The sequence below is a fragment of the Corvus hawaiiensis genome, chromosome 1 (assembly GCF_020740725.1).
Source record: "Corvus hawaiiensis isolate bCorHaw1 chromosome 1, bCorHaw1.pri.cur, whole genome shotgun sequence".
NCBI lineage: Eukaryota > Metazoa > Chordata > Aves > Passeriformes > Corvidae > Corvus > Corvus hawaiiensis.
This window is the reverse complement of record NC_063213.1, coordinates 94,806,391-94,829,823: the sequence shown is the minus strand read 5'-3', so window position 1 is coordinate 94,829,823 and position 23,433 is coordinate 94,806,391. Positions and strand designations below refer to the sequence as shown.

Sequence of the window (23,433 nt, the reverse complement as noted above, 5' to 3'; positions counted from 1 at the left end):
ATGTAACACTTGTGTAAGATTCACGACTGCTAGAATTAGACCGGGATAGGTTAAGAAAAGAAAAACTAGACTAATGTGTTAGTCTTATTGGTCAGTTAACAAACATAATCCACACTTCTGTAAGAAAAAATTTATAGAGAAACTAGAACTAGAAGAAGAAGCTGTTTTCTGCCTGCTGTTTGCTGTTGTTGCTTGGCTTTATCATGTAACCCCCTTGAACTCTGCCTTCAAGAAAGCTATGAGACTATGAAATAAAGAACTTAGCACAACAGCAGACTCCTCTGCTCTTCTACCCTGGTTCGAGAAGGAAGGGTATCCCATGAAAAGCCCAACATTCCTCTTGTCACTTCTTGTCACTGACAAAGCTCAGCCTGAGCCACTTCACAGCAGTTTCCTAATGACCCATCAATTAGAACCTGATGAGCTCCCTCCTCCTCTCCCTTATCACCTACTGCCACATTGGTGTCATTGTGTGCTTTGTTTGTCACTTTCCCTTTTCCTTGTTCTTCCCTTGGCAAGGGAAATGGACGTGACGTGAGCCTTAGAGAACCAGACACCCTGGCCTTGCACATGCCCTGACAGTGGCCTCTGCTGAACTTGCTCAAGTGAGGCAGTTCCTGATCATGCTGAACGGCTCCTGTCCCCAAAGCAAATGGGGTCTCTAGAGCAAGTCTCTGCAGGGAAACCTCATGTGCAGCTCGGTCTTTCAGGTGTCTCCCTCCAACGCTTGCAGCATTGCTAAATCCTGGCATCTGCTTTGCAGGCTGCCTGAGAAGTGACAAACGTGAAGGAAAAGGGACCAATCCGTTTCAGGTGGAAGGTGGGTGTGACAGAGCCCTCCGATGATGTGAAATGCTCCTCTAATCCAACACATTCCTTGTTTTCCCTCCGAGATGTTCTACTATTTCAGGACGATGCTGAATGCTCATCCAAGGGTGTTTGAGGGAAGCCGAGGATGAGAAGAAAATGTAGAGAAGCGAATTCCAGCCCCAGGTGGGATTCAAAGTACACCCTCCTTACACATCTAGATGGGAAAGTGCCTTCTCATCCACGTTCCAGTACGAGGCAGAGACATTTCCCCAGGGACAGAGATGGAGATTTCCCTGTCACCTCAGCAAGACTCCCTGCAAACATCTCTCCCGCTGGGACCTACTGAGGTGACGGCACTCCATTTATGAGACCATGTGTGCCTGCCAGCGCAGCTGCTTTGTCAGCTCCCACCACAGATGCTGGCCTGAAGGAGCAGCTCTGCTTTGCAAAGCAGGCTGAGAAGAGCAATGCACGCGCCCAGAGGGCCAAAGGCCATGGCAGAGCCGCAGCCCGCAGCAGTTTCCTGCCAGGCAGAGGAGGCAGAGGGGCGGAGGGGAGGCCGGGCAGTGCGTGCCGAGTGTGTAAGCGCAGGGGGCAGGCTGTGCGAGCCGTGTGTCCGGCGGCCGTGCAGGGCTGTGTCGGGCGCGGTGTGCGCGGGGTCGCTGCGCAGGAAGGAGCTGCGGAGCCGCCTGAGGCCCGGCGGCCGAGCGGCAGCGCCCCCTGCTGGCCGCGGGCGGCGCTGCGGCCCCGGCCCCGCCCGGCCCCGCCCGCGGCGGTTCGTGCCCGGCCGCAGCCCCGGCTCCTCTGCCCGTGTCCCCCAGCGCGCAGTAATACACGGCCGCGTCCCCGCGCCGGGGCCGCCGGAGCCACAGCGCGCTGCTCCGGCCGTCCTCCGACACCAACAGCTGTCCTGCAATATCCGACAGCTCTTTGGACCCTCTAGCTGTGAGTGCTAGGAATTCGGGTCTTCGGCTCGGAAGGTGGCGGTAGAAATGGATGTAATCCTCAATCCTTTTTTTGGGATGTGAGCAGCTGATGTTGATGCCGGTGCCCTCGGTGGTCTCCAGCCGTGGCTCCTGCTGGACCTGGGCTCTGGCCACAGCCACTGCCCAGGAGAAAAGAAGAATCACTTTTCTTGAACAGAAAATGTGGTTCAGGGGGAGATGGGCGAGGAGGACAGATCAGAGCTAACTGGGGTATGTATTGAGAATAAAGGATGGAGAGATTATTTCTCGGAGAGTGTTTGGGTGAGGGCGAGAACGTATGAGAGATGTTTTGAAGGAAAATCAGAACGAAATGAAAAAAGCAGACTGGCTGAGAGGTATACATGGATGCATGGATGCATGGATGGATGGATGGATAAAGACATGGAGTAAAAAAGGCAAAGTGGGAAGCAATTACTTCAGAGAGGGAAGAAAGTATGACAGCGGAGGAGGAGACAGAGGGTAAATAAGAAACGAAAAGGAGCAGGAGGGTAAGAGATGACTTTTGGGCTGGGGACGGTCTCACACAGCCCGCCGACCCGGACGCCCCGACAGCACCATCCACACACACCGAGCAGCAGCGCGGCCAGCGCTGCCAGCCCCGCGCTCCGACACCGCCGCATCCCGCTGCTCCGCTGCCCGAGCATCCCTGTCCTGTCCTGTCCTGTCCTGTCCTGTCCTGTCCTGTCCTGTCCTCTCCTCTCCTCTCCTCTCCTCTCCTCTCCTCTCCTCTCCGCCTCCAGCTCCGCCTCGGCCGGGCTCAGACCCCGCCTCTCACAGCACCACCACAATGAGCGACACAAGGACGTTTGCCATTGCCAGGGACAAGAGACAGCTGCGTCCCATCCCACACAGCACCGACACTGCATCGGAAGCAGATCCGCTCCGCCACTGGCAGCCCACGGGCGGCAGGATTGCCGAGCCTCTCGCCGTGCCCCCAAGGCACAGCTCCTCCTTTTGCCCTCTGCAGCGCTGCTGAGAGCGGCTGTGTCCCGGCTGGGTCGGAGGGCACGGGGGCTGCCAGCCGTGCTGAAGCCGCGCCCGTGCTGTTTGTCCCGAGTTCAACTGATCCTCCGAGCTGGAGTGAAACCGTCCTTGTGGAGCCTGAAATCAGCATCAGCGGAGCGTGAGCTTTGGAGGGGCAGGAGAGGGAGGGCTCAGGAGACAGGGGCTGCAGTTCAGTGCCTCTTCCCTTGAGACATCTGTAGCGGGCAGCTGCCGTCCCCACTCAGCTGCGCTCAGGCTCCTTCTGACCCTGGCAAGCTGCTCTCTGTGCTGCTCAGGGCCAGAGCAGTGCTCGGTATCCCTGGCCCAGTCAGGAAATTCCCTCGCGGTGAGGGACACACATGCACAGACTCAGATACACAAAGGCTTTTGCACACCAGTGTGGTGTCAGACAGAAATTTGTCCTTCACGTGTGTCTGTGCTCACTGCCAGCTCCAAGAGCGTACAAGGCAGGAAAACACGAAGGAACAATGTCAGCTCTTGACTTTGCTAAGGACACACGGTGCTAGAAGCAGCAGGGCAGGAGCATTGTGTGGAAGGTAAAGGTCCTAGTCAAGCACAGAGCAAAGTTTTGTTGTGCACAAAGTGGAGATGAGTCAAAATAGACCAGCATACTTTCCTGCGGGCAATAATAGCACGACAGGCACACACATGGAGAGGCAACCAGAACTGAACCTCGGCGGGAGTTGAAGAGAGAGGGACAGACAAGGCTAGGGGACATCATCCTGCACAACAGCCCCTGAGCGTCTCATCTCACTGGAGTGAGGATGGCTGGAGCTTCTTCCTGAGAATGATACCTCAAATCAGAAGCACCCAGGCAGACACATCACTCTCCTGTTCTCGATCCATCCAGCACTGCAGCTGAGTCTTCTGCCTTCAGTGCTGCATTCCTGCCCAATATATCCCGGTGCCTTTCATCCCGATGTTCAGAAGAAGCCTTCTTTTTGGAATGGGCATGGAACAAACCTGGAAATGAAAAGGCAGCAGTGCAGGAAGTGAAAGCACAGCCCCTAGGATTAGGTATGCTGGTTTGCATTCAGATGAGCTGGTGGGGAAATTGTTTCCTCTGCAAAGGTGTCTTCTAGTCCTGTGGAAATGAAGGGCAAGTCTAAAAGGCAGCCCAAATCCCTGGGGTCTTACCAATTTTTCTTGCCTTTTTCTGTGGCCTACTACAAGGATGAAAATACTTTGGAAAATCAATCTAGAATCAATACCGAATGATTTATAGGGAGACCAAACATGCCAAAGGCTAAGGGAGACCTCCCATTGACTCACAATGTTCAGAATGGAAGCCCTTGCTTTCTAAACACCTGACAGAGCTTTGGTGTGGCTTGGTCCAAACTTAGTCTCAGACTGAGACAATCGTTTATGTCCGAAGGAATTAACTGCATGGATTTCATTAGAATGGATCCATCATGAAATCTTGTGATGATGTGTTGCAAATAAGGACTCTCTGCATACTGGGAAAGGAAAGGGTCTCTCAGTCTCAAGTAAGAAATTTCAAACCCGGAGAGGTGTGTGTGAGTCAGCACAGGCAGACAGCCAGAACAATCACCAACCCACAGCTAAAATGAAAAATGTGTTTCCCTTCCCTCACGGACCGCGGCATCCCTGAAACCACCTCTGGGCAAAACTGCCCAAGAAGAGATGCAAGCACACCGAAACTCGGTGCATGCTAAGGGATCACCAGCTGCTCTTCACACTGCGTTATCAAGGGCTCTTTCCAGCTGCAAGGTCACTTGATGAATTACAATCCTCCTCACCAGTGCCCCACTTTTAACCCATTCCTCCCAACACCATGGCCACAAGAGTCAGGGACAGACACATATCAGGGAAGGGCTTTAGTGTGGGTGAGTGGGCTCAAGATGGGCATCTGTCGCTCTCAGCAAACTCAGATCAGTCTTCTCCCGGCCACACTGAAGCCTTGGAAACACGAGTTGCAGAAGCTGACTCTTCCAACCCCTGCACAGTGGCCCTGGAAAGTGCAAGCAGCCTCTCTTTGGCTGCCTTGAGTCTCCTCAATGAACTCAAGAGGACTAGAGGTGCAGATTTGTGGGTGCCAGTCTATGTGTGCTACCTAAGCAAGCTGTTGTTCTGTCTTGAGTGTTGTTGAGGGTGAAATCCCACACCTGTGAGAGAAAAGCAACAACACATTTGATTGATGTAAAGTAGTGAGTGAACAAAGTTAATGAGACGGTGGTTTACCTAGATTTGATAACAAGGTACACTTGATTATTTACAGGGTCAGCTAAAGCTGTCAGGGAGACTCTGCCACTGAGTCACAAGGTTCAGAAAGGACCCCCTTGCATTCCAAACTCCTTTTCATATGGGGAGTTTATGTGCAGCTGGATCCTGACTTTGTCCCAGACATGGTCAATGCTTTAAGTCTAAACAATTCTATATGCACCATCCATGCTTTATATCACTTAGCTAAGGTTTCAAAGTTTCAGTGCTCTTCTTCCCAATTAACACACCGAGTACAAGAGGAAATAAGGATTCTCTCAGCCTTGAGGAGTGACCTTGAGAGGTGTCCCTGCTAAAGGGAAGATCCTGGTGTGCAACCCAGTAGCACACAGGAGAGCTGAGTGAGACCTGGTCTGTCCACGTTTTCTGGAATAAGATCGTTGACTGCCAGTTGCACACCACTTGTGTTTGAATTGGCACAGGCTCTAATAGCCCTCGGCTGTTCAGCAAGATTTGTGGCTCTCAGCTGTGGTTGTTATGTGTCTGCCCAGAGTGCAGCTTAAGGTAGCTGCAGCCATTGTATCACAGGTGGGAAGGGAAGGGAAGGGAAGGGAAAGGAAAGGAAGGGAAGGGAAGGGAAGGGAAGGAGCATTTGCTAATATTAACTTTTATTAGAGTCATCTTGCAAAATACTTTTCTGCAACCTGGGTTAATACAAAGTCCTCACAGGGCTTTCCTTAAAGCTCTTTCACCATCTCATTTCCTCTCCTCTGGACATATTTCGCTACCTTTACTTCTGCTCTAAATAGTGGGGGCAGAATCTACACTCCAGAAGTGGCGACATCAACACTGAATATATCAGGATCAGGTAAGTAGTTTTCCCATGAGCTCCCAATGCTTTGTCCTCAGATGAGCACCCGCGCTGAGAAGAGGGGCTGAACGCGGTCGGTGAATCCAAGAGCTGCCGGTGTCGGTGCCGATGGCTGTGTAGGTGCCGGCGTCTCTGGCGAAGTCAGTGTCAATGCCGGTGTCTCTGTTGGTGTCTCTGTCGGTGCCAATATCGGTGTCAATGCCGGTGTCGGTGTCAATGCCGGTGTCTCTGTCGGTGTCTCTGTCGGTGTCGGTGCCGGTGTCGGTGTCAATGCCGGTGTCTCTGTCGGTGTCTCTGTCGGTGTCTCTGTCAATGCCGGTGTCGGTGTCTCTGTCGGTGTCTCTGTCGGTGACAATGCCGGTGTCGGTGTCTCTGTCGGTGTCGGTGCCGGTGCCGGTGTCGGTGTCGGAAGCGCCCCGGCAGCCCGGCACGAGCGGGGCGAGGCGGCCCCGGCGGCCGAGCGGCAGCGCCCCCTGCTGGCCGCGGGCGGCGCTGCGGCCCCGGCCCCGCCCGGCCCCGCCCGCGGCGGTTCGTGCCCGGCCGCAGCCCCGGCTCCTCTGCCCGTGTCCCCCAGCGCGCAGTAATACACGGCCGCGTCCCCGCGCCGGGGCCGCCGGAGCCACAGCGCGCTGCTCCGGCGATCTGCCGACACCCACAGACCGCCCGCAATGTCCGGCAGCTCTTTGGACTCTTTGTTAGCGCTCACGAGCAGTTCGGGTCCTCGGCCCGGGAGCTGACGGTACCACTGGATTAATTCTGTCCTTTGTATCTTGGGATGTGAGCAGCTGATGTTGATGCCGGTGTTCTCGGTGGTCTCCAGCCGTGGCTCCTGCTGGACCTGGGCTCTGCCACCAGCCACTGCCAAGAAAGGAGTAAGAAAATCCAAAGCTCAGCTATGATCGTTCAGCTTTGCTGTTTCTTTTCCCACAGAGACAATCAGGAGCAGGGGCAGTGAGACAGAGCCAATCTTTTAAAAGATGAAGAGGAATGCACCTTTTCAGGCATGGATAATGGTGCTGGTGTGTTTTGGAAATTGATGCATGGAGAAATAGAAATGTCGGCTGCATGGAGGGATGGACAGCAAGAGGGAAAATGGACAGGAGGGCTGGGTTTGCAACAGGGAATTATGATAGTCTGAATTCAGAAGAAAAAATGACTTTTGATGCACAGGGGGACGTGTGGATGTATGGAATAAAGGAGACATGCAGGAGATCAAAGTTATGGATATGAAACAATCAGAGGGAGCTATGAGGGATGTTTTGAAGGAAAATCAGAACAAAATGACAAAAGCGGACTGGCTGAGAGGTATACATGGATGCATGGATGGATGGATGGATAAAGACATGGAGTAAAAAAGGCAAAGTGGGAAGCAATTACTTCAGAGAGGGAAGAAAGTATGACAGCGGAGGAGGAGACAGAGGGTAAATAAGAAACGACAAGGAGCAGGAGGGTAAGAGATGACTTTTGGGCTGGGGACGGTCTCACACAGCCCGCCGACCCGGACGCCCCGACAGCACCATCCACACACACCGAGCAGCAGCGCGGCCAGCGCTGCCAGCCCCGCGCTCCGACACCGCCGCATCCCGCCGCTCCGCTGCCCGAGCATCCCTGTCCTGTCCTGTCCTGTCCTGTCCTGTCCTCTCCTCTCCTCTCCTCTCCGCCTCCAGCTCCCCCTCGGCCGGGCTCAGACCCCGCCTCTCACAGCACCACCACAATGAGCGACACAAGGACGTTTGCCATTGCCAGGGACAAGAGACAGCTGCGTCCCATCCCACACAGCACCGACACTGCATCGGAAGCAGATCCGCTCCGCCACTGGCAGCCCACGGGCGGCAGGATTGCCGAGCCTCTCGCCGTGCCCCCAAGGCACAGCTCCTCCTTTTGCCCTCTGCAGCGCTGCTGAGAGCGGCTGTGTCCCGGCTGGGGCGGAGGGCACGGGGGCTGCCAGCCGTGCTGAAGCCGCGCCCGTGCTGTTTGTCCCGAGTTCAACTGATCCTCCGAGCTGGAGTGAAACCGTCCTTGTGGAGCCTGAAATCAGCATCAGCGGAGCGTGAGCTTTGGAGGGGCAGGAGAGGGAGGGCTCAGGAGACAGGGGCTGCAGTTCAGTGCCTCTTCCCTTGAGACATCTGTAGCGGGCAGCTGCCGTCCCCACTCAGCTGCGCTCAGGCTCCTTCTGACCCTGGCAAGCTGCTCTCTGTGCTGCTCAGGGCCGGAGCAGTGCTCGGTATCCCTGGCCCAGTCAGGAAATTCCCTCGCGGTGAGGGACACACATGCACAGACACGGCTTCGTGCACAGCAGTGTGGAGCCCCACACAAATCTGTGCTTCACGTGTGTCCATGCAAACGGGGCTGCTCCAAGAGCACACGAGGCAGGGACACAGAACCAGCCCTGGGCTCTGCTGAGGACGTGTGGGGCCAAAGCAGCAGGGCTGGAGTGTGGAAGGACAAGGTCCCAGACAAGCACAAGGGCAATTTTTCTTTACTTAGAGACTGCACAGGGTTGAAATGAGTCAAAATAGTCCAGAACATTTTCCCGAGGGAAGTGCTAGCACGGATGGGGTGAAAACCATCAGGCCATTGTACAGACGTGGGGAGGTCCCGTCTGGTGAGCATCGGGGCGACCTCAGGTTCCCTTGCCCCAAGCTCACCCTCACACAGACACATCCCCTCCCTCCCTCCCTCCCCTGGCTTGTTGCACAGCCGAGGAAGTTCCCTGCACCAGGGTGTCTTGCACAGCACAGAGGTACAAGGCACTGTCAGAGACCTCCACTTCCTCCACCTGCAGGACACTGTATTTCCCCGTGGTGTTCAGGTGCGTGGTGATACGGCCGCTGTGCTTGGCGCCAGGCCCTGCGTGATAGGAGACCAGCTGTGGGGCTTGGCCTTTCCGCAACTGGTACCACAGCAAAGCATTAAAATAATTGGTCTGGTATGTGCAGGTGGTCTGGAAGGGATGTCTCTGCTTCACCATGACTTGTCCATCTTCCTGGGTGACCTTGATCTGCCCCGTGGTGCCTGGAAGAAAACCAGTGTCAGCAGCTCCACACAAAAGGACTACAGACAGGAAGAGCAAATGGGGTGCAAAACCCTGGTGGAGAAAGGTCAGATGCAGATGGATTAAAGGCAGGAGGAAAGACAGAGAAGGACTCTGAGGTTTCTCTTCTCTCCCTTCCCTTTTCCTTTACAAATCTAAGAGCTTCTTGAGAAAACACTTGCAAAACCACAAACAGAAGCAGAGATTTCGCAGCCCTTTCCCTCTATTCACTGATATTTCCCCACACGATCCTGGTAAGGCTGTTGAGGGTTTCCTGGGAGAAAGAAGAAGGGTGCCTTAGGGAAAAGCCAGGACTTACCCAGGAGCTGGCCCAGGAAGACCGTGAGGATGAGATAGGCGAGGTGCATGCCGAGACCAAGCTGCGTGTTTGCTGAGTGAGGGAGAGGCAGAAACCACCTGCCAGCCCCGAGATAACAGAGCTGCCGGAAACCACTCTCTGGGGGCAGCAGAGGAAGGAGCGGAGGCGGGGCAGAGAAATGACCTGTCCTTCCAGTGCCTGAAATGCTCCTTCTGCGTGTCTCCCTCCTCCAGCAGCTGCCCCCGTGCCTCCCTCAGCCACCGGCATTCTGACCATTCCGTGCCTCTGGGGCCTCAGTCATGGGAAGGGGCTGTTCCCGCTCAGCTCGCAGTGGAGTCCTCACCTCCCCAGCTGGAATCACCAGCTCTGCTGCACACCCAGTGCTGGGCATCTGGGAGGTCAAGGGCTTCTTCCCCAGTGAGCTTTCTCATCTTCCCGTGGTGTCCTCAGCTCTGTGGGGTCATTGCTATTTCCTCTGGGAACATCAGATTCCTCTGTCTCTGTTGCTTCTCCCCTGCCTTCCTTCAACTCCCTGGGATAAACGCCCACCTCCTTTCCTCCCACCCCCTTTTCCGAGTGTAGCGGTTTGGTCTAAAATACTCATTACTGTTTATCTTCTGTGACATAAGAATTAGGAGAAATGCAAAGCAGGCAGCAAACTTGAAAGACTATAAAGAAATTTATTAACAGACCTAAAAGAGGGAAAAAAAAAAATTATACCACCTTCAGAGCTCTCCTCCTCCCCCCACCTTCCTCCCTTCTCCCACTGACAATGTAAAAAGACAACCCTTTGGATGTTCAGTCTGTTTACCACTTCCATTATAACCTTGTTCAGTCCATTTAGAAAGAGAAGTCTCTTCTTGCTCATGCTATGAGAACATTATCACAACGAGACAGCCGCCCACTTCCAAATATTGTTCAGTCCATTTAGGAAGAGGAGTCTCTCTGCCTGCATGTGAGTCCCTTCCCCCGACTTGCAGCTTGTTCAAGGTCACACACAGATAGCAATTGGTTTTCCCGCGTTCGAGGGTCCACTCTTGAAGTTTTTTGGGGTACAATTTTAAGGTTGAGCCGTTCAGAAACAAAAACAGAGGCCCTTCTCCTTCCCTGGGAGCAAAGGGTCTTCATCATCTTCATCGTTAGGACTATCTCTGGGAGCATTTCTAGGAACTGAGGTTTTCTCCTTATCCATTTGGAGCAAAAGTCCTCATCTGGTCCATCTCTCCCTGTCCAAACTTCTCATGAAATTACAGCTGCGTCACCATCTGCCTATCTCAGCGCAGGTGCTTTTGCTTACGAGTTGAACGCTCCACCCCCCAGATCTTCATGAAATGACAACGGGATACTCTGATATGTCATAGCTTCACAACAGAATTTCAGCTTTAAGCATCTCCTCTCTCTCTTCCCTAGGGTTTTCAGCTCTTCACAGCAATAAAAGGGTTAATCTCACCTCGGCCTTGCAGCTTTGCAGCTGGAATGTTGAATTTTTCTTATCACAGTGGAGGGGGGGGAGAGCAAAGCCGCGCTGGCTGCCCACAGCAAGGCAGTGGGGGGGGGTTCCACGACTGGAACAGGTCCATCGGCTCCAGGATGGCCGTGGCCCGGCCCGGCCTGGCCCAAGCAGGGCCTGGCTGGGCCTGCTGGCCCCCGCACGGGGCCCGCAGCCACCTGTCCCAGCACCGGAAACGAGAGAGAGCTTGGGGGGGGAGTTTGCCTATTCTTAAGTGTGGATCACAGAGGCGGTCACAACATTAAGTGGCTTAGAGAATTGTCCATATTCAAACTGAACCGCTGATAGGTTCTGTCAGGTCCCAGGGGAAACTGTAAGCACGCCTTAGCAAGGACATCCCTTCTGGGATTATGCTTGCTAACCTATGACACCGAGTCAACTCCAGAGTGATCCCATACTGGTCATTTTGGTTTTGTCTAAAATGGGTTTGTCACAAAACCCCCTCGAGAATAATAAATAATACAGGTAATGATAATAGTCATTTGAGGAACATTCTCATGCAACTGTTGCACCTCCCCATGGTTTAGAAGGGGTTTCTAGAGAAGTGGAGGGTCCTGAGGCTGTCACAGATTTTCCAGCTGAAAGAGCAGGATCAAGCTTACCCTGTTATGGGCTCCTTTGATGCTTGTGCCTTCTTAAGCTTCAGAACAGAGATAAGACAATAAGACACGTACAGGGAGATGAGGATTCTGCACTTGTGCTGAGAAGAGATACCAGGGCCACATCACTGCAGTCTGTCCTTTCCTGGGCCTTGTGTGTCCTCCCTCATCATCCCTAACCCTTTGTCTCGCTTGGCTGCACCTGCCTCCTCCTCAGCGTCAGCCTTCACAGCTTCTTCAGCACATCTGACTCCCTTCCCTCTTCAGCCTCCAAGTAACTCCTAGAAGATTCAAATCTCTCACTTTCACTTCTCCGTTGAAGGCTCGATCATTCCTCTCATCCTCTCCTCGTGGTTTGCAATATTGAATCACATCATGGTTTACTTTGCAAGGGACCTCTTCTGGGCTCACTTGGTCCAAGCCCTTGCTCAGAAGGGCTTACATAGAGCAGTTTGCCCAGGCCACGTCCAGATGGCTTTTGGAGAACTCCAAGGCTGGAGGCTCCACAGCCTCACAAGCATTCCTTGGTGACTGCTCCCTAATCCCACAAGACCCCCTAAACCCTCCATTCTCGTCATGTTCCTCTTGTCACTTCTTGTCACTGACAAAGCTCAGCCTGAGCCACTTCACAGCAGTTTCCTAATGGCCCATCAATTAGAACCTGATGAGCTCTGAGCTCCCTCCTCCTCTCCCTTATCACCTACTGCCACATTGGTGTCATTGTGTGCTTTGTTTGTCACTTTCCCTTTTCCTTGTTCTTCCCTTGGCAAGGGAAATGGACGTGACGTGAGCCTTAGAGAACCAGACACCCTGGCCTTGCACATGCCCTGACAGTGGCCTCTGCTGAACTTGCTCAAGTGAGGCAGTTCCTGATCATGCTGAACGGCTCCTGTCCCCAAAGCAAATGGGGTTTCTAGAGCAAGTCTCTGCAGGGAAACCTCATGTGCAGCTCGGTCTTTCAGGTGTCTCCCTGCAACGCTTGCAGCATTGCTAAATCCTGGCATCTGCTTTGCAGGCTGCCTGAGAAGTGACAAACGTGAAGGAAAAGGGACCAATCCGTTTCAGGTGGAAGGTGGGTGTGACAGAGCCCTCCGATGATGTGAAATGCTCCTCTAATCCAACACATTCCTTGTTTTCCCTCCGAGATGTTCTACTATTTCAGGACGATGCTGACTGCTCATCCAAGGGTGTTTGGGGGAAGCCGAGGATGAGAAGAAAATGTAGAGAAGCGAATTCCAGCCTCAGGTGGGATTCAAAGTACACCCTCCTTACACATCTAGATGGGAAAGTGGCTTCTCATCCACGTTCCAGTACGAGGCAGAGACTTTTCCCCAGGGACAGAGATGGAGATTTCCCTGTCACCTCAGCAAGACTCCCTGCAAACATCTCTCCCGCTGGGACCTACTGAGGTGACGGCACTCCATTTATGAGACCATGTGTGCCTGCCAGCGCAGCTGCTTTGTCAGCTCCCACCACAGATGCTGGCCTGAAGGAGCAGCTCTGCTTTGCAAAGCAGGCTGAGAAGAGCAATGCACGCGCCCAGAGGGCCAAAGGCCATGGCAGAGCCGCAGCCCGCAGCAGTTTCCTGCCAGGCAGAGGAGGCAGAGGGGCGGAGGGGAGGCCGGGCAGTGCGTGCCGAGTGTGTAAGCGCAGGGGGCAGGCTGTGCGAGCCGTGTGTCCGGCGGCCGTGCAGGGCTGTGTCGGGCGCGGTGTGCGCGGGGTCGCTGCGCAGGAAGGAGCTGCGGAGCCGCCTGAGGCCCGGCGGCCGAGCGGCAGCGCCCCCTGCTGGCCGCGGGCGGCGCTGCGGCCCCGGCCCCGCCCGGCCCCGCCCGCGGCGGTTCGTGCCCGGCCGCAGCCCCGGCTCCTCTGCCCGTGTCCCCCAGCGCGCAGTAATACACGGCCGCGTCCCCGCGCCGGGGCCGCCGGAGCCACAGCGCGCTGCTCCGGCGATCTGCCGACACCCACAGACCGCCCGCAATGTCCGGCAGCTCTTTGGACTCTTTCACAATGAGTGCTAGGAATTCGGGTCCTCGGCCCGGGAGCTGACGGTACCAGTAGATATACTCGTTGCTCTGGATTTTGGGATGTGAGCAGCTGATGTTGATGCCGGTGTTCTCGGTGGTCTCCAGCCGTGGCTCCTGCTGGACCTGGGCTCTGGCCACAGCCACTGCCGGGGAGAAAAGAAGAATCACTTTCCGTCAGCAGCAAATGCCGTGCACGCGGATATGGGATCGAGCAGAGGAGGACAGATCTGAGCTAACTGGGATATGTTTTGAGAATAAAGTATGGAGAGACAATTTCTGCGAGAGTGGTTGCTTGGACATTGTATGTGGGATATTTAGGAGAAGAGTCAGACTGCAGAAGGGGAGATTGGAATGACGAAAAGGGATTGACTGCAATGAATGGGCGGGTGGATGAAGGAATGAACGAATGAAGGAATGGCTCAAGAACTGGAGTAATAAAAGCGGCAAGTTCGGAGGGAATGGATTCATTAAGGAGAGAAGAGATGAGGGCAGTGGGTGCAAAAAGGGAGAGGAGGAGCAGGAGTGCCAGAGACGAATCCCGAGCCCAATGCTGATCCCAGGCAGATCCAGACCCAGCCCCGGCCACCGCCACCTCCACTGCCACCCCCGCGCACCGAGCAGCACCGCGGCCAGCGCCGCCAGCGCCGCGCCCCGGCCCCGCCGCATCCCGCCGCTCCGCCGCCCGAGCATCGCTGCTCCCGCCAGCCCCGGCTCTCTGCTGCGGCCGTGCCGCCTCCTCTCCGCCGCCTCCACTCCTCTTCTGTCCTCTCCGCCGCCGCCAGCTCCGCCCCGGGGCTGAGCCCTGCACCGGCGCCGCTCGGGCTCTCACCGAGTCCTGGCACGGAACGGAGGCGAGGCGAACGCGGTGGGAATGGGGCGGCGGTCCGGACTCTGTACTTCGGAGGCGGCGGGGCCGGGGTGGGTGCCAGGGGATCGGGCTGGTATCGTGGAGCTCAAGATTGACACTCCATGTGTTCCTTTCACTCCCATGATCTGTTCCCTCGCATTCTCCCTTTGCCGTCACCTGGCGACTCCTGAATTGGCCTTCAGGGCACTGAAAAGAAATCCACTCACATGGATACTGGAGGTGGACAGGAACCCTCAGTCTTTCTCCCTGGCCACGAATCCAGCCTGAGGCAGCACACGGGAGACGCAGCTGTGCACTGGCCTGGAGAGACGTGTGTGTGAGCACTCGCAGCCATGCTGAGGCACTCTCAACCTTCCAAACAGAATTAAGCTAAGAATCCAAACTTGGGTGAAACCTTTGTTGGGGCCTGCAATTGGCAGAAGCAGAGCGTGATGTTTAGAGCAGCTGGGAAAGGAGGTCTCAGGAAGCAGGGACTGCATTTCAGTGCCTCTTCCCTGGCCAAATCTCCTGCAGGCTGCTACATCCTTGTTCAACTGCACCCAGGCTTCTTCTGAATCTGGCAACCAGCTGAGTCGGAAGCCCCTTCCCTTTCTCTTTCTCTTCCAGAATGATCCACTTGACAAACATCTCAGCTGATGTTGTTTTCTTCTGAGCCCGCTGTCATGGCAAAGATATGGGTGGACACTGTGTATTAGGGAGAGGCTGAAATGTGGTTGCAGGGGCTCCTGCTTAAGAAATTAGGAGAGACACCCCATGGCCCAGGCTGCTCTTTGCAGGGCAAGGAAGAAAGTGGCTCCTTGTGAAGGCTCCAGCTCCCAGCTCAGGAGTGGCCTTGGTTGCTCTCATTCACCCTCGTGCTCTGTTTCCTGTCTGCTCCCTCTCCCAGGTGCACCTCTGACTTTGAGACGTGTCCTGCTACACCCCGTGCTGGCCCTGCCAGCCCTGTGGCCCCACGCCACCGGCAAACAGCTGCAATGAGCCCTGTGTCCGGCAGTGCCAGGACTCCACCGTGGCCATCCAGCCCTCGCCTGTGGTTATGAGCCTGCCGGGTCCCATCCTCAGCTCCTTCCCACCGCCGTGGGATCCTCCACCTCTGCTGATGTTGGCAGCATCCTCAGCACTGGCAGAGCGCCCATCACCTCCGGGGGCTGTGACCCGTCTGGCATTTCCAGGTGCTACTATGGCAGAAGGTCCCTCCCCTGAAGAAGATGCTGGGAAAGCCCCATGGAGACACCTTGAGGAAATCAGAACATGGTACTGGGGAAAGGATGGACATTTTTCAATGTTGGTACCAGGACAGCTGGAAGGCTTTGCCTTTCCCTTTTCTTTTGTCTCCCCTTGGGAGCAAGGTCCCACCAAGGGCAGCCTGGTGGGGACCATCTGCCTCGTCTCCCTGTCTGGGGCAGGTAGACAGGCACCGTACAGGAACTTCTCCACTACCAAGGAGGACACACTCTCAGATGCCCCTGGGCTACCAGCACTGCTGTTCGCCACTTGTGGTTATTTTCCTTCTGTCTTTGTGACTCATTAAATCTTTCTGCTGCATTCAGGCCTGGCCTCTGTGCAATCATTCCCCCCCTGTAGACACTTTCCAAGCTGTCAAAGGTGAAGGGAGCCTACCAAGGCTGGGGCCCCAGAAGACCTGCTGTTTACAAACAGAGGAGTGCTGGTGGGAGATGTGGAAGCCGTCTTGGGCACAGCAACCATGAAATGATGGAATTTTCAGTATTATGTAAAGGAAGGGAAATCGACAAAATCTCTACCCTGGATTTCTGGAGGGTGGACTTTGGCCTATTCAGGACACTGATTTGCAAAGTCCCTTGGGAAGCAGCCCTTTAAAACAAAGGGGCCCCGGAAGACTGGTTATATTTTAAAACAGAAATCTTGAAGGCACAGGAGCAGCGCGGCGCTATGTGCCGAAAGATGAGCTGGTGGAGAAGAAGACCTGCGTGGCTGAGCAGGAGCTTTCCGAGGAACTCAGTGAATAAAAAGAAAGTGTATCACCTTTGGGAAAAGGGCAGGCAGCTCAGGAACAGTTGAAGGATGTTATTAGGTCACGCAGAAAGAAAAGTAGACAAGTGAAAGCTCAATTAGAACTTAATCTGGCCAATTCTGTTAAAGGTAATAAAAAGTGTTTTTACAAACACATTAAGGAGGGTCGAGGAAAATCACATTTCTTCACTGGATGCCGTGGGGAATATATTCACCAAAGATGAGGAAACACACCTGAGGTGCTTACCACCTTCTTTGCCTCACTCTTTAAGAGTAGGATTGATTATCCTCAGGACAACTGGCCTCCTGAGCTGGGAGACAGGGAAGGCGAGCAGAATGGGACGTCTGTAATCAAGAAGGAGGAAGATAAAGATCTGCTAAGCCACTTAGACGCTCACAAGTCTTTGGGATTGGATGGGATACACACTAGGGAGCTGGGGGAAGAGCTCATTAAGCCAGTGCTGAGAAGAGGGGCTGAGCAAGGACGGTGACTCCAAGTTGGAGCTGCCGGTGTTGGTGCCGGTGCTGGTGTCGGTGTCTCTATCGATGTCAATGCCGGTACCCGTGTCTCTGTCGGTGTCAATGCCGGTGTCGGTGTCTCTGTCGGTGTCAATGCCGGTGCCGGTGTCACTGTCGGTGACAATGCCGGTGCCGGTGTCGGTGTCTCTGTCGGTGTCAGTGCCGGTGTCGGTGTCTCTGTCTCTGTCGGTGACAATGCCGGTGCCGGTGTCGGTGTCTCTGTCGGTGTCAGTGCCGGTGTCGGTGTCTCTGTCTCTGTCGGTGTCGGTGCCGGTGCCGGTGTCTCTGTCGGTGTCTCTGTCGGTGTCAGTGCCGGTGTCGGTGTCTCTGTCGGTGCCGGTGCCGGTGTCGGTGTCGGAAGCGCCCCGGCAGCCCGGCACGAGCGGGGCGAGGCGGCCCCGGCGGCCGAGCGGCAGCGCCCCCTGCTGGCCGCGGGCGGCGCTGCGGCCCCGGCCCCGCCCGGCCCCGCCCGCGGCGGTTCGTGCCCGGCCGCAGCCCCGGCTCCTCTGCCCGTGTCCCCCAGCGCGCAGTAATACACGGCCGCGTCCCCGCGCCGGGGCCGCCGGAGCCACAGCGCGCTGCTCCGGCGATCTGCCGACACCCACAGACCGCCCGCAATGTCCGGCAGCTCTTTGGACTCTTTCACAATGAGTGCTAGGAATTCGGGTCCTCGGCCCGGGAGATGACGGTACCAGTAGATAGACTCTCCGGTCTGGATTTTGGGATGTGAGCAGCTGATGTTGATGCCGGTGTTCTCGGTGGTCTCCAGCCGTGGCTCCTGCTGGACCTGGGCTCTGGCCACAGCCACTGCCAAGGAGAAAAGAAGAATCACTTTTCTTAAACAGAAAATGTGGTTCAGGGGGAGATGGGCGAGGAGGACAGATCAGAGCTAACTGGGGTATGTTTTGAGAATAAAGGATGGAGAGATTATTTCTCGGAGAGTGTTTGGGTGAGGACGAGAACGTATGAGAGATGTTTTGAAGGAAAATCAGAACGAAATGACAAAAGCAGACTGGCTGAGAGGTATACATGGAAGGACGGATGGATGGATGGATGGATGGATAAAGACATGAAGTAAAAAAGGCAAAGTGGGAAGCAATTACTTCAGAGAGGGAAGAAAGTATGACAGCAGAGGAGGAGACAGAGGGTAAATAAGAAACGACAAGGAGCAGGAGGGTAAGAGATGACTTTTGGGCTGGGGACGGTCTCACACAGCCCGCCGACCCGGACGCCCCGACAGCACCATCCACACACACCGAGCAGCAGCGCGGCCAGCGCTGCCAGCCCCGCGCTCCGACACCGCCGCATCCCGCCGCTCCGCCGCCCGAGAATCCCTGTCCTGTCCTGTCCTGTCCTGTCCTGTCCTCTCTTCTCTCCTCTCCTCTCCTCTCCTCTCCGCCTCCAGCTCCGCCCCGGCCGGGCTCAGACCCCGCCTCTCACAGCACCACCACAATGAGCGACACAAGGACGTTTGCCATTGCCAGGGACAAGAGACAGCTGCGTCCCATCCCACACAGCACCGACACTGCATCGGAAGCAGATCCGCTCCGCCACTGGCAGCCCACGGGCGGCAGGATTGCCGAGCCTCTCGCCGTGCCCCCAAGGCACAGCTCCTCCTTTTGCCCTCTGCAGCGCTGCTGAGAGCGGCTGTGTCCCGGCTGGGGCGGAGGGCACGGGGGCTGCCAGCCGTGCTGAAGCCCCGCCCGTGCTGTTTGTCCCGAGTTCAACTGATCCTCCGAGCTGGAGTGAAACCGTCCTTGTGGAGCCTGAAATCAGCATCAGCGGAGCGTGGGCTTTGGAGGGGCAGGAGAGGGAGGGCTCAGGAGACAGGGGCTGCAGTTCAGTGCCTCTTCCCTTGAGACATCTGTAGCGGGCAGCTGCCGTCCCCACTCAGCTGCGCTCAGGCTCCTTCTGACCCTGGCAAGCTGCTCTCTGAGCTGCTCAGGGCCAGAGCAGTGCTCGGTATCCCTGGCCCAGTCAGGAAATTCCCTCGCGGTGAGGGACACACATGCACAGACACGGCTTCGTGCACAGCAGTGTGGAGCCCCACACAAATCTGTGCTTCACGTGTGTCCATGCAAACGGGGCTGCTCCAAGAGCACACGAGGCAGGGACACAGAACCAGCCCTGGGCTCTGCTGAGGACGTGTGGGGCCAAAGCAGCAGGGCTGGAGCGTGGAAGGACAAGGTCCCAGGGGAGCACAAGGGCACTTTTTCTTTACTTAGAGACTGCACAGGGTGGAAATAGTCCAGAACATTTTCCCGAGGGAAGTGCTAGCATGGATGGGGTGAAAACCATCAGACCAATGTACAGACGTGGGGAGGACCCTTCTGGTGAGCATCGGGGCGACCTCAGGGTCCCTTGCCCCAAGCTCACCCTCTCACAGACACATCCCCTCCCTCCCTCCCTCCCTCCCTCCGCTGGCTTGTTGCACAGCCGAGGAAGTTCCCTGCACCAGGGTGTCTTGCACAGCACAGAGGTACAAGGCACTGTCAGAGACCTCCACTTCCTCCACCTGCAGGACACTGTATTTCCCGGTGGTGTTCAGGTGCGTGGTGATACGGCCGCTGTGCTTGGCGCCAGGCCCTGCGTGATAGGAGACCAGCTGTGGGGCTTGGCCTTTCCGCAACTGGTACCAGAGCAAGCCATAAAAGCGATTGGTCTGGTATGTGCAGGTGGTCTGGAAGGGATGTCTCTGCTTCACCATGACTTGTCCATCTTCCTGGGTGACCGTGATCTGCCCCGTGGTGCCTGGAAGAAAATCAATGTCAGCAGCTCCACACAAAAGGACTACAGACAGGAAGAGCAAATGGGGTGCAAAACCCTGGTGGAGAAAGGTCAAATGCAGATGGATTGAAGGCAAGAGGAAAGACAGTGAAGGACTCTGAGGTTTCTCTTCTCTCCCTTCCCTTTTCCTTTACAAATCCAAGAGCTTCTTGAGCAAACACTTGCAAAACCACAAACAGAAGCAGAGATTTCGCAGCCCTTTCCCTCTATTCACTGATATTTCCCCACACGATCCTGGTAAGGCTGTTGAGGGTTTCCTGGGAGAAAGAAGAAGGGTGCCTTAGGGAAAAGCCAGGACTTACCCAGGAGCTGGCCCAGGAAGACCGTGAGGATGAGATAGGCGAGGTGCATGCCGAGACCAAGCTGCGTGTTTGCTGAGTGAGGGAGAGGCAGAAACCACCTGCCAGCCCCGAGATAACAGAGCTGCCGGAAACCACTCTCTGGGGGCAGCAGAGGAAGGAGCGGAGGCGGGGCAGAGAAATGACCTGTCCTTCCAGTGCCTGAAATGCTCCTTCTGCGTGTCTCCCTCCTCCAGCAGCTGCCCCCGTGCCTCCCTCAGCCACCGGCATTCTGACCATTCCGTGCCTCTGGGGCCTCAGTCATGGGAAGGGGCTGTTCCCGCTCAGCTCGCAGTGGAGTCCTCACCTCCCCAGCTGGAATCACCAGCTCTGCTGCACACCCAGTGCTGGGCATCTGGGAGGTCAAGGGCTTCTTCCCCAGTGAGCTTTCTCATCTTCCCGTGGTGTCCTCAGCTCTGTGGGGTCATTGCTATTTCCTCTAGGAACAGAAGATTCCTCTATCGCTGCCACTTCTCCCCTGCCCTTCTTCATCATGCCTGGTACAAATGCCCATGTGCCTTCCTCCCACCCCCTTTTCCGAGTCAACTCCAGAGTGATCCCATACTGGTCATCTTGGTTTCGTCTAAAACGGGTTTGTCACAAAACCCCCTCTAGAATGACGTGAATAATAAATAATACAGGTAATGATAATGGTCATATTAGGAACATTCTCATGCAACTGTTGCACCTCCCCATGGTTTAGAAGGGGTTTCTAGAGAAGTGGAGGGTCCTGAGGCTGTCACAGATTTTCCAGCTGAAAGAGCAGGATCAAGCTTACCCTGTTATAGGCTCCTTTGATGCTTGTGCCTTCTTAAGCTTCAGAACAGAGATAAGACAATAAGACACGTACAGGGAGATGAGGATTCTGCACTTGTGCTGAGAAGAGATACCAGGGCCACATCACTGCAGTCTGTCCTTTCCTAGGCCTTGTGTGTCCTCCCTCATCATCCCTAACCCTTTGTCTCGCTTGGCTGCACCTGCCTCCTCCTCAGCGTCAGCCTTCACAGCTTCTTCAGCACATCTGACTCCCTTCCCTCTTCAGCCTCCAAGTAACTCCTAGAAGATTCAAATCTCTCACTTTCACTTCTCCGTTGAAGGCTCGATCATTCCTCTCATCCTCTCCTCGTGGTTTGCAATATTGAATCACATCATGGTTTACTTTGCAAGGGACCTCTTCTGGGCTCACTTGGTCCAAGCCCTTGCTCAGAAGGGCTTACATAGAGCAGTTTGCCCAGGCCACGTCCAGATGGCTTTTGGAGAACTCCAAGGCTGGAGGCTCCACAGCCTCACAAGCATTCCTTGGTGACTGCTCCCTAATCCTACAAGACCTCCTAAACCCTCCATTCTCGTCATGTTCCTCTTGTCACTTCTTGTCACTGACAAAGCTCAGCCTGAGCCGCTTCACAGCAGTTTCCTAATGACCCATCAATTAGAACCTGATGAGCTCCCTCCTTCTCTCCCTTATCACCTACTGCCACATTGGTGTCATTGTGTGCTTTGTTTGTCACTTTCCCTTTTCCTTGTTCTTCCCTTGGCAAGGGAAATGGACGTGATATGAGCCTTAGAGAACCAGACACCCTGGCCTTGCACATGCCCTGACAGTGGCCTCTGCTGAACTTGCTCAAGTGAGGCAGTTCCTGATCATGCTGAACGGCTCCTGTCCCCAAAGCAAATGGGGTCTCTAGAGCAAGTCTCTGCAGGGAAACCTCATGTGCAGCTCGGTCTTTCAGGTGTCTCCCTGCAACGCTTGCAGCATTGCTAAATCCTGGCATCTGCTTTGCAGGCTGCCTGAGAAGTGACAAACGTGAAGGAAAAGGGACCAATCCGTTTCAGGTGGAAGGTGGGTGTGACAGAGCCCTCCGATGATGTGAAATGCTCCTCTAATCCAACACATTCCTTGTTTTCCCTCCGAGATGTTCTACTATTTCAGGACGATGCTGAATGCTCATCCAAGGGTGTTTGAGGGAAGCCGAGGATGAGAAGAAAATGTAGAGAAGCGAATTCCAGCCTCAGGTGGGATTCAAAGTACACCCTCCTTACACATCTAGATGGGAAAGTGGCTTCTCATCCACGTTCCAGTACGAGGCAGAGACATTTCCCCAGGGACAGAGATGGAGATTTCCCTGTCACCTCAGCAAGACTCCCTGCAAACATCTCTCCCGCTGGGACCTACTGAGGTGACGGCACTCCATTTATGAGACCATGTGTGCCTGCCAGCGCAGCTGCTTTGTCAGCTCCCACCACAGATGCTGGCCTGAAGGAGCAGCTCTGCTTTGCAAAGCAGGCTGAGAAGAGCAATGCACGCGCCCAGAGGGCCAAAGGCCATGGCAGAGCCGCAGCCCGCAGCAGTTTCCTGCCAGGCAGAGGAGGCAGAGGGGCGGAGGGGAGGCCGGGCAGTGCGTGCCGAGTGTGTAAGCGCAGGGGGCAGGCTGTGCGAGCCGTGTGTCCGGCGGCCGTGCAGGGCTGTGTCGGGCGCGGTGTGCGCGGGGTCGCTGCGCAGGAAGGAGCTGCGGAGCCGCCTGAGGCCCGGCGGCCGAGCGGCAGCGCCCCCTGCTGGCCGCGGGCGGCGCTGCGGCCCCGGCCCCGCCCGGCCCCGCCCGCGGCGGTTCGTGCCCGGCCGCAGCCCCGGCTCCTCTGCCCGTGTCCCCCAGCGCGCAGTAATACACGGCCGCGTCCCCGCGCCGGGGCCGCCGGAGCCACAGCGCGCTGCTCCGGCGATCTGCCGACACCCACAGACTCCCCTCTGGCTCCAGCACTGCTTTTGTGCCTCGGACAGCCGTTGCTACCAGCTGGGGTGGTTGGTCTGGGAATTGACGGTACCAATGAGTGGAGTCTGCAGTAATTTTGGGGTGCAAGCAAGTGAGGTTCAGGCCGGTGTTCTCGGTGGTCTCTGCCCACGGCCCCTGCTGCACTTGCTCTGTGTCAGCAGCCACTGCTGGCAAAGAAGGAAGAAAAGAGAAAGATCGTCAAAACTGTGCCATTCTGAGTGTTCTTTTGCCAGACGGAGTCAGGAGCAGTGTCCACAAGGCAGAGTCAGACTGGAAGGGAATGTGAGGGAATTCGAAATTCATGCATGCAGAGATCAGGCAGAAGTCAGGTCCACAGGTGCACGGATGCATAGAGAAATGAAGAGTTACAGTGAAGAAGAGAATGCTGTATTCAGGGCAAAAATAAATGCTGAATGTACAGGGCAAAATATAGGCGTATGGAAAAGCAGGCACCCATGCAAGCAGGATATACCAACACAAATTATGAAGACTTCTCGGGGTAAGAGAGGGCAGAGAGGCAGGGAGAGGGAAAGACTTAAGGAGGAGAGGGAACAGTCCGCGCCAGTCTCCCTGGGGAATACCCCAGCCCCAGCTCCAGCCCCAGCCCCCACCGTGTCAAACCCACGCACCGAGCAGCACCGCGGCCAGCGCCGCCAGCCCCGCGCCCCGGCACCGCCGCATCCCGCCGCTCCGCCGCCCGAGCCCCTCTGTCCCTGCCAGCCCCTGCTCTCTGCTCCGGCAGCGCCGCCTCCTCTCCTCCGCTCTCCCCTCCGGCGCCGCCAGCTCCGCCCCGGGGCTGAGCCCTGCGCCGGTGCCGCTCGG

The 23,433-nt window shown here is 55.8% G+C and overlaps 3 protein-coding genes and 1 gene segment (V, D, J or C); all 4 read right to left on the bottom strand.

Annotated features, from left to right (window-relative positions):
* LOC125331473 lies at positions 1–14,096 on the bottom strand. Of its 2 annotated transcripts, XR_007206068.1 has the most exons (3): positions 13,954–14,096; positions 11,977–13,482; positions 1–416 (listed from the first exon to the last, which is right to left on the bottom strand). XR_007206068.1 is itself a non-coding variant. In XM_048315507.1 (2 exons), exons 1-2 carry the CDS (start codon positions 14,027–14,029, stop codon positions 12,740–12,742), a joined length of 819 nt encoding a protein of 272 aa, XP_048171464.1. In that variant the 5' UTR covers positions 14,030–14,096; the 3' UTR covers positions 10,951–12,739. The 2 variants fall into 2 exon arrangements, 1 of the variants encoding a protein (XP_048171464.1); XM_048315507.1 differs by lacking the exon at positions 1–416 and having other exon boundaries at positions 10,951–13,482.
* LOC125331570 lies at positions 8,467–9,350 on the bottom strand. The segment is given in 2 exon segments: positions 8,467–8,868; positions 9,207–9,350. Coding segments are annotated over 2 exon segments (414 nt in total).
* Positions 14,097–15,122: 1,026 nt separating the features above from the next.
* Positions 15,123–19,951, bottom strand: LOC125334726. Its single transcript, XM_048321855.1, has 3 exons — positions 19,808–19,951; positions 17,178–17,525; positions 15,123–15,418 (listed from the first exon to the last, which is right to left on the bottom strand). The coding sequence occupies exons 1-3, from the start codon at positions 19,854–19,856 to the stop codon at positions 15,123–15,125; spliced, it is 693 nt and encodes a 230-aa protein (XP_048177812.1). The 5' UTR covers positions 19,857–19,951.
* A 1,618-nt stretch (positions 19,952–21,569) lies between these two features.
* On the bottom strand, positions 21,570–23,316 carry LOC125331485. Of its 2 annotated transcripts, none has more exons than XM_048315537.1 (2): positions 23,241–23,316; positions 21,570–22,778 (listed from the first exon to the last, which is right to left on the bottom strand). In XM_048315537.1, exons 1-2 carry the CDS (start codon positions 23,290–23,292, stop codon positions 22,036–22,038), a joined length of 795 nt encoding a protein of 264 aa, XP_048171494.1. In that variant the 5' UTR covers positions 23,293–23,316; the 3' UTR covers positions 21,570–22,035. The 2 variants fall into 2 exon arrangements, with proteins under 2 accessions (XP_048171494.1, XP_048171499.1); XM_048315542.1 differs by having other exon boundaries at positions 21,570–22,775.
* Positions 23,317–23,433: the final 117 nt, after the last annotated feature.

What these genes read in the sequence shown, in the direction of transcription:
- LOC125334726 (XM_048321855.1), bottom strand. Translation starts at nt 19,856, where the DNA reads ATGCACCTCGCCTATCTCATCCTCACGGTCTTCCTGGGCCAGCTCCTG. An exon ending in CTTCCTGGGCCAGCTCCTGG is followed by an intron (nt 17,526 to 19,807) that starts GTAAGTCCTGGC and finishes TCTCCTTGGCAG; the next exon opens with TGGCTGTGGCCAGAGCCCAG. An exon ending in ACCGCCGCGGGCGGGGCCGG is followed by an intron (nt 15,419 to 17,177) that starts GCGGGGCCGGGG and finishes GGGCTTTCCCAG; the next exon opens with CATCTTCTTCAGGGGAGGGA.
- LOC125331473 (XM_048315507.1), bottom strand. Translation starts at nt 14,029, where the DNA reads ATGCTCGGGCGGCGGAGCGGCGGGATGCGGCGGGGCCGGGGCGCGGCG. An exon ending in GCTGGCCGCGGTGCTGCTCG is followed by an intron (nt 13,483 to 13,953) that starts GTGCGCGGGGGT and finishes TCTCCCCGGCAG; the next exon opens with TGGCTGTGGCCAGAGCCCAG.
- LOC125331485 (XM_048315537.1), bottom strand. Translation starts at nt 23,292, where the DNA reads ATGCGGCGGTGCCGGGGCGCGGGGCTGGCGGCGCTGGCCGCGGTGCTG. An exon ending in GCTGGCCGCGGTGCTGCTCG is followed by an intron (nt 22,779 to 23,240) that starts GTGCGTGGGTTT and finishes CTTCTTTGCCAG; the next exon opens with CAGTGGCTGCTGACACAGAG.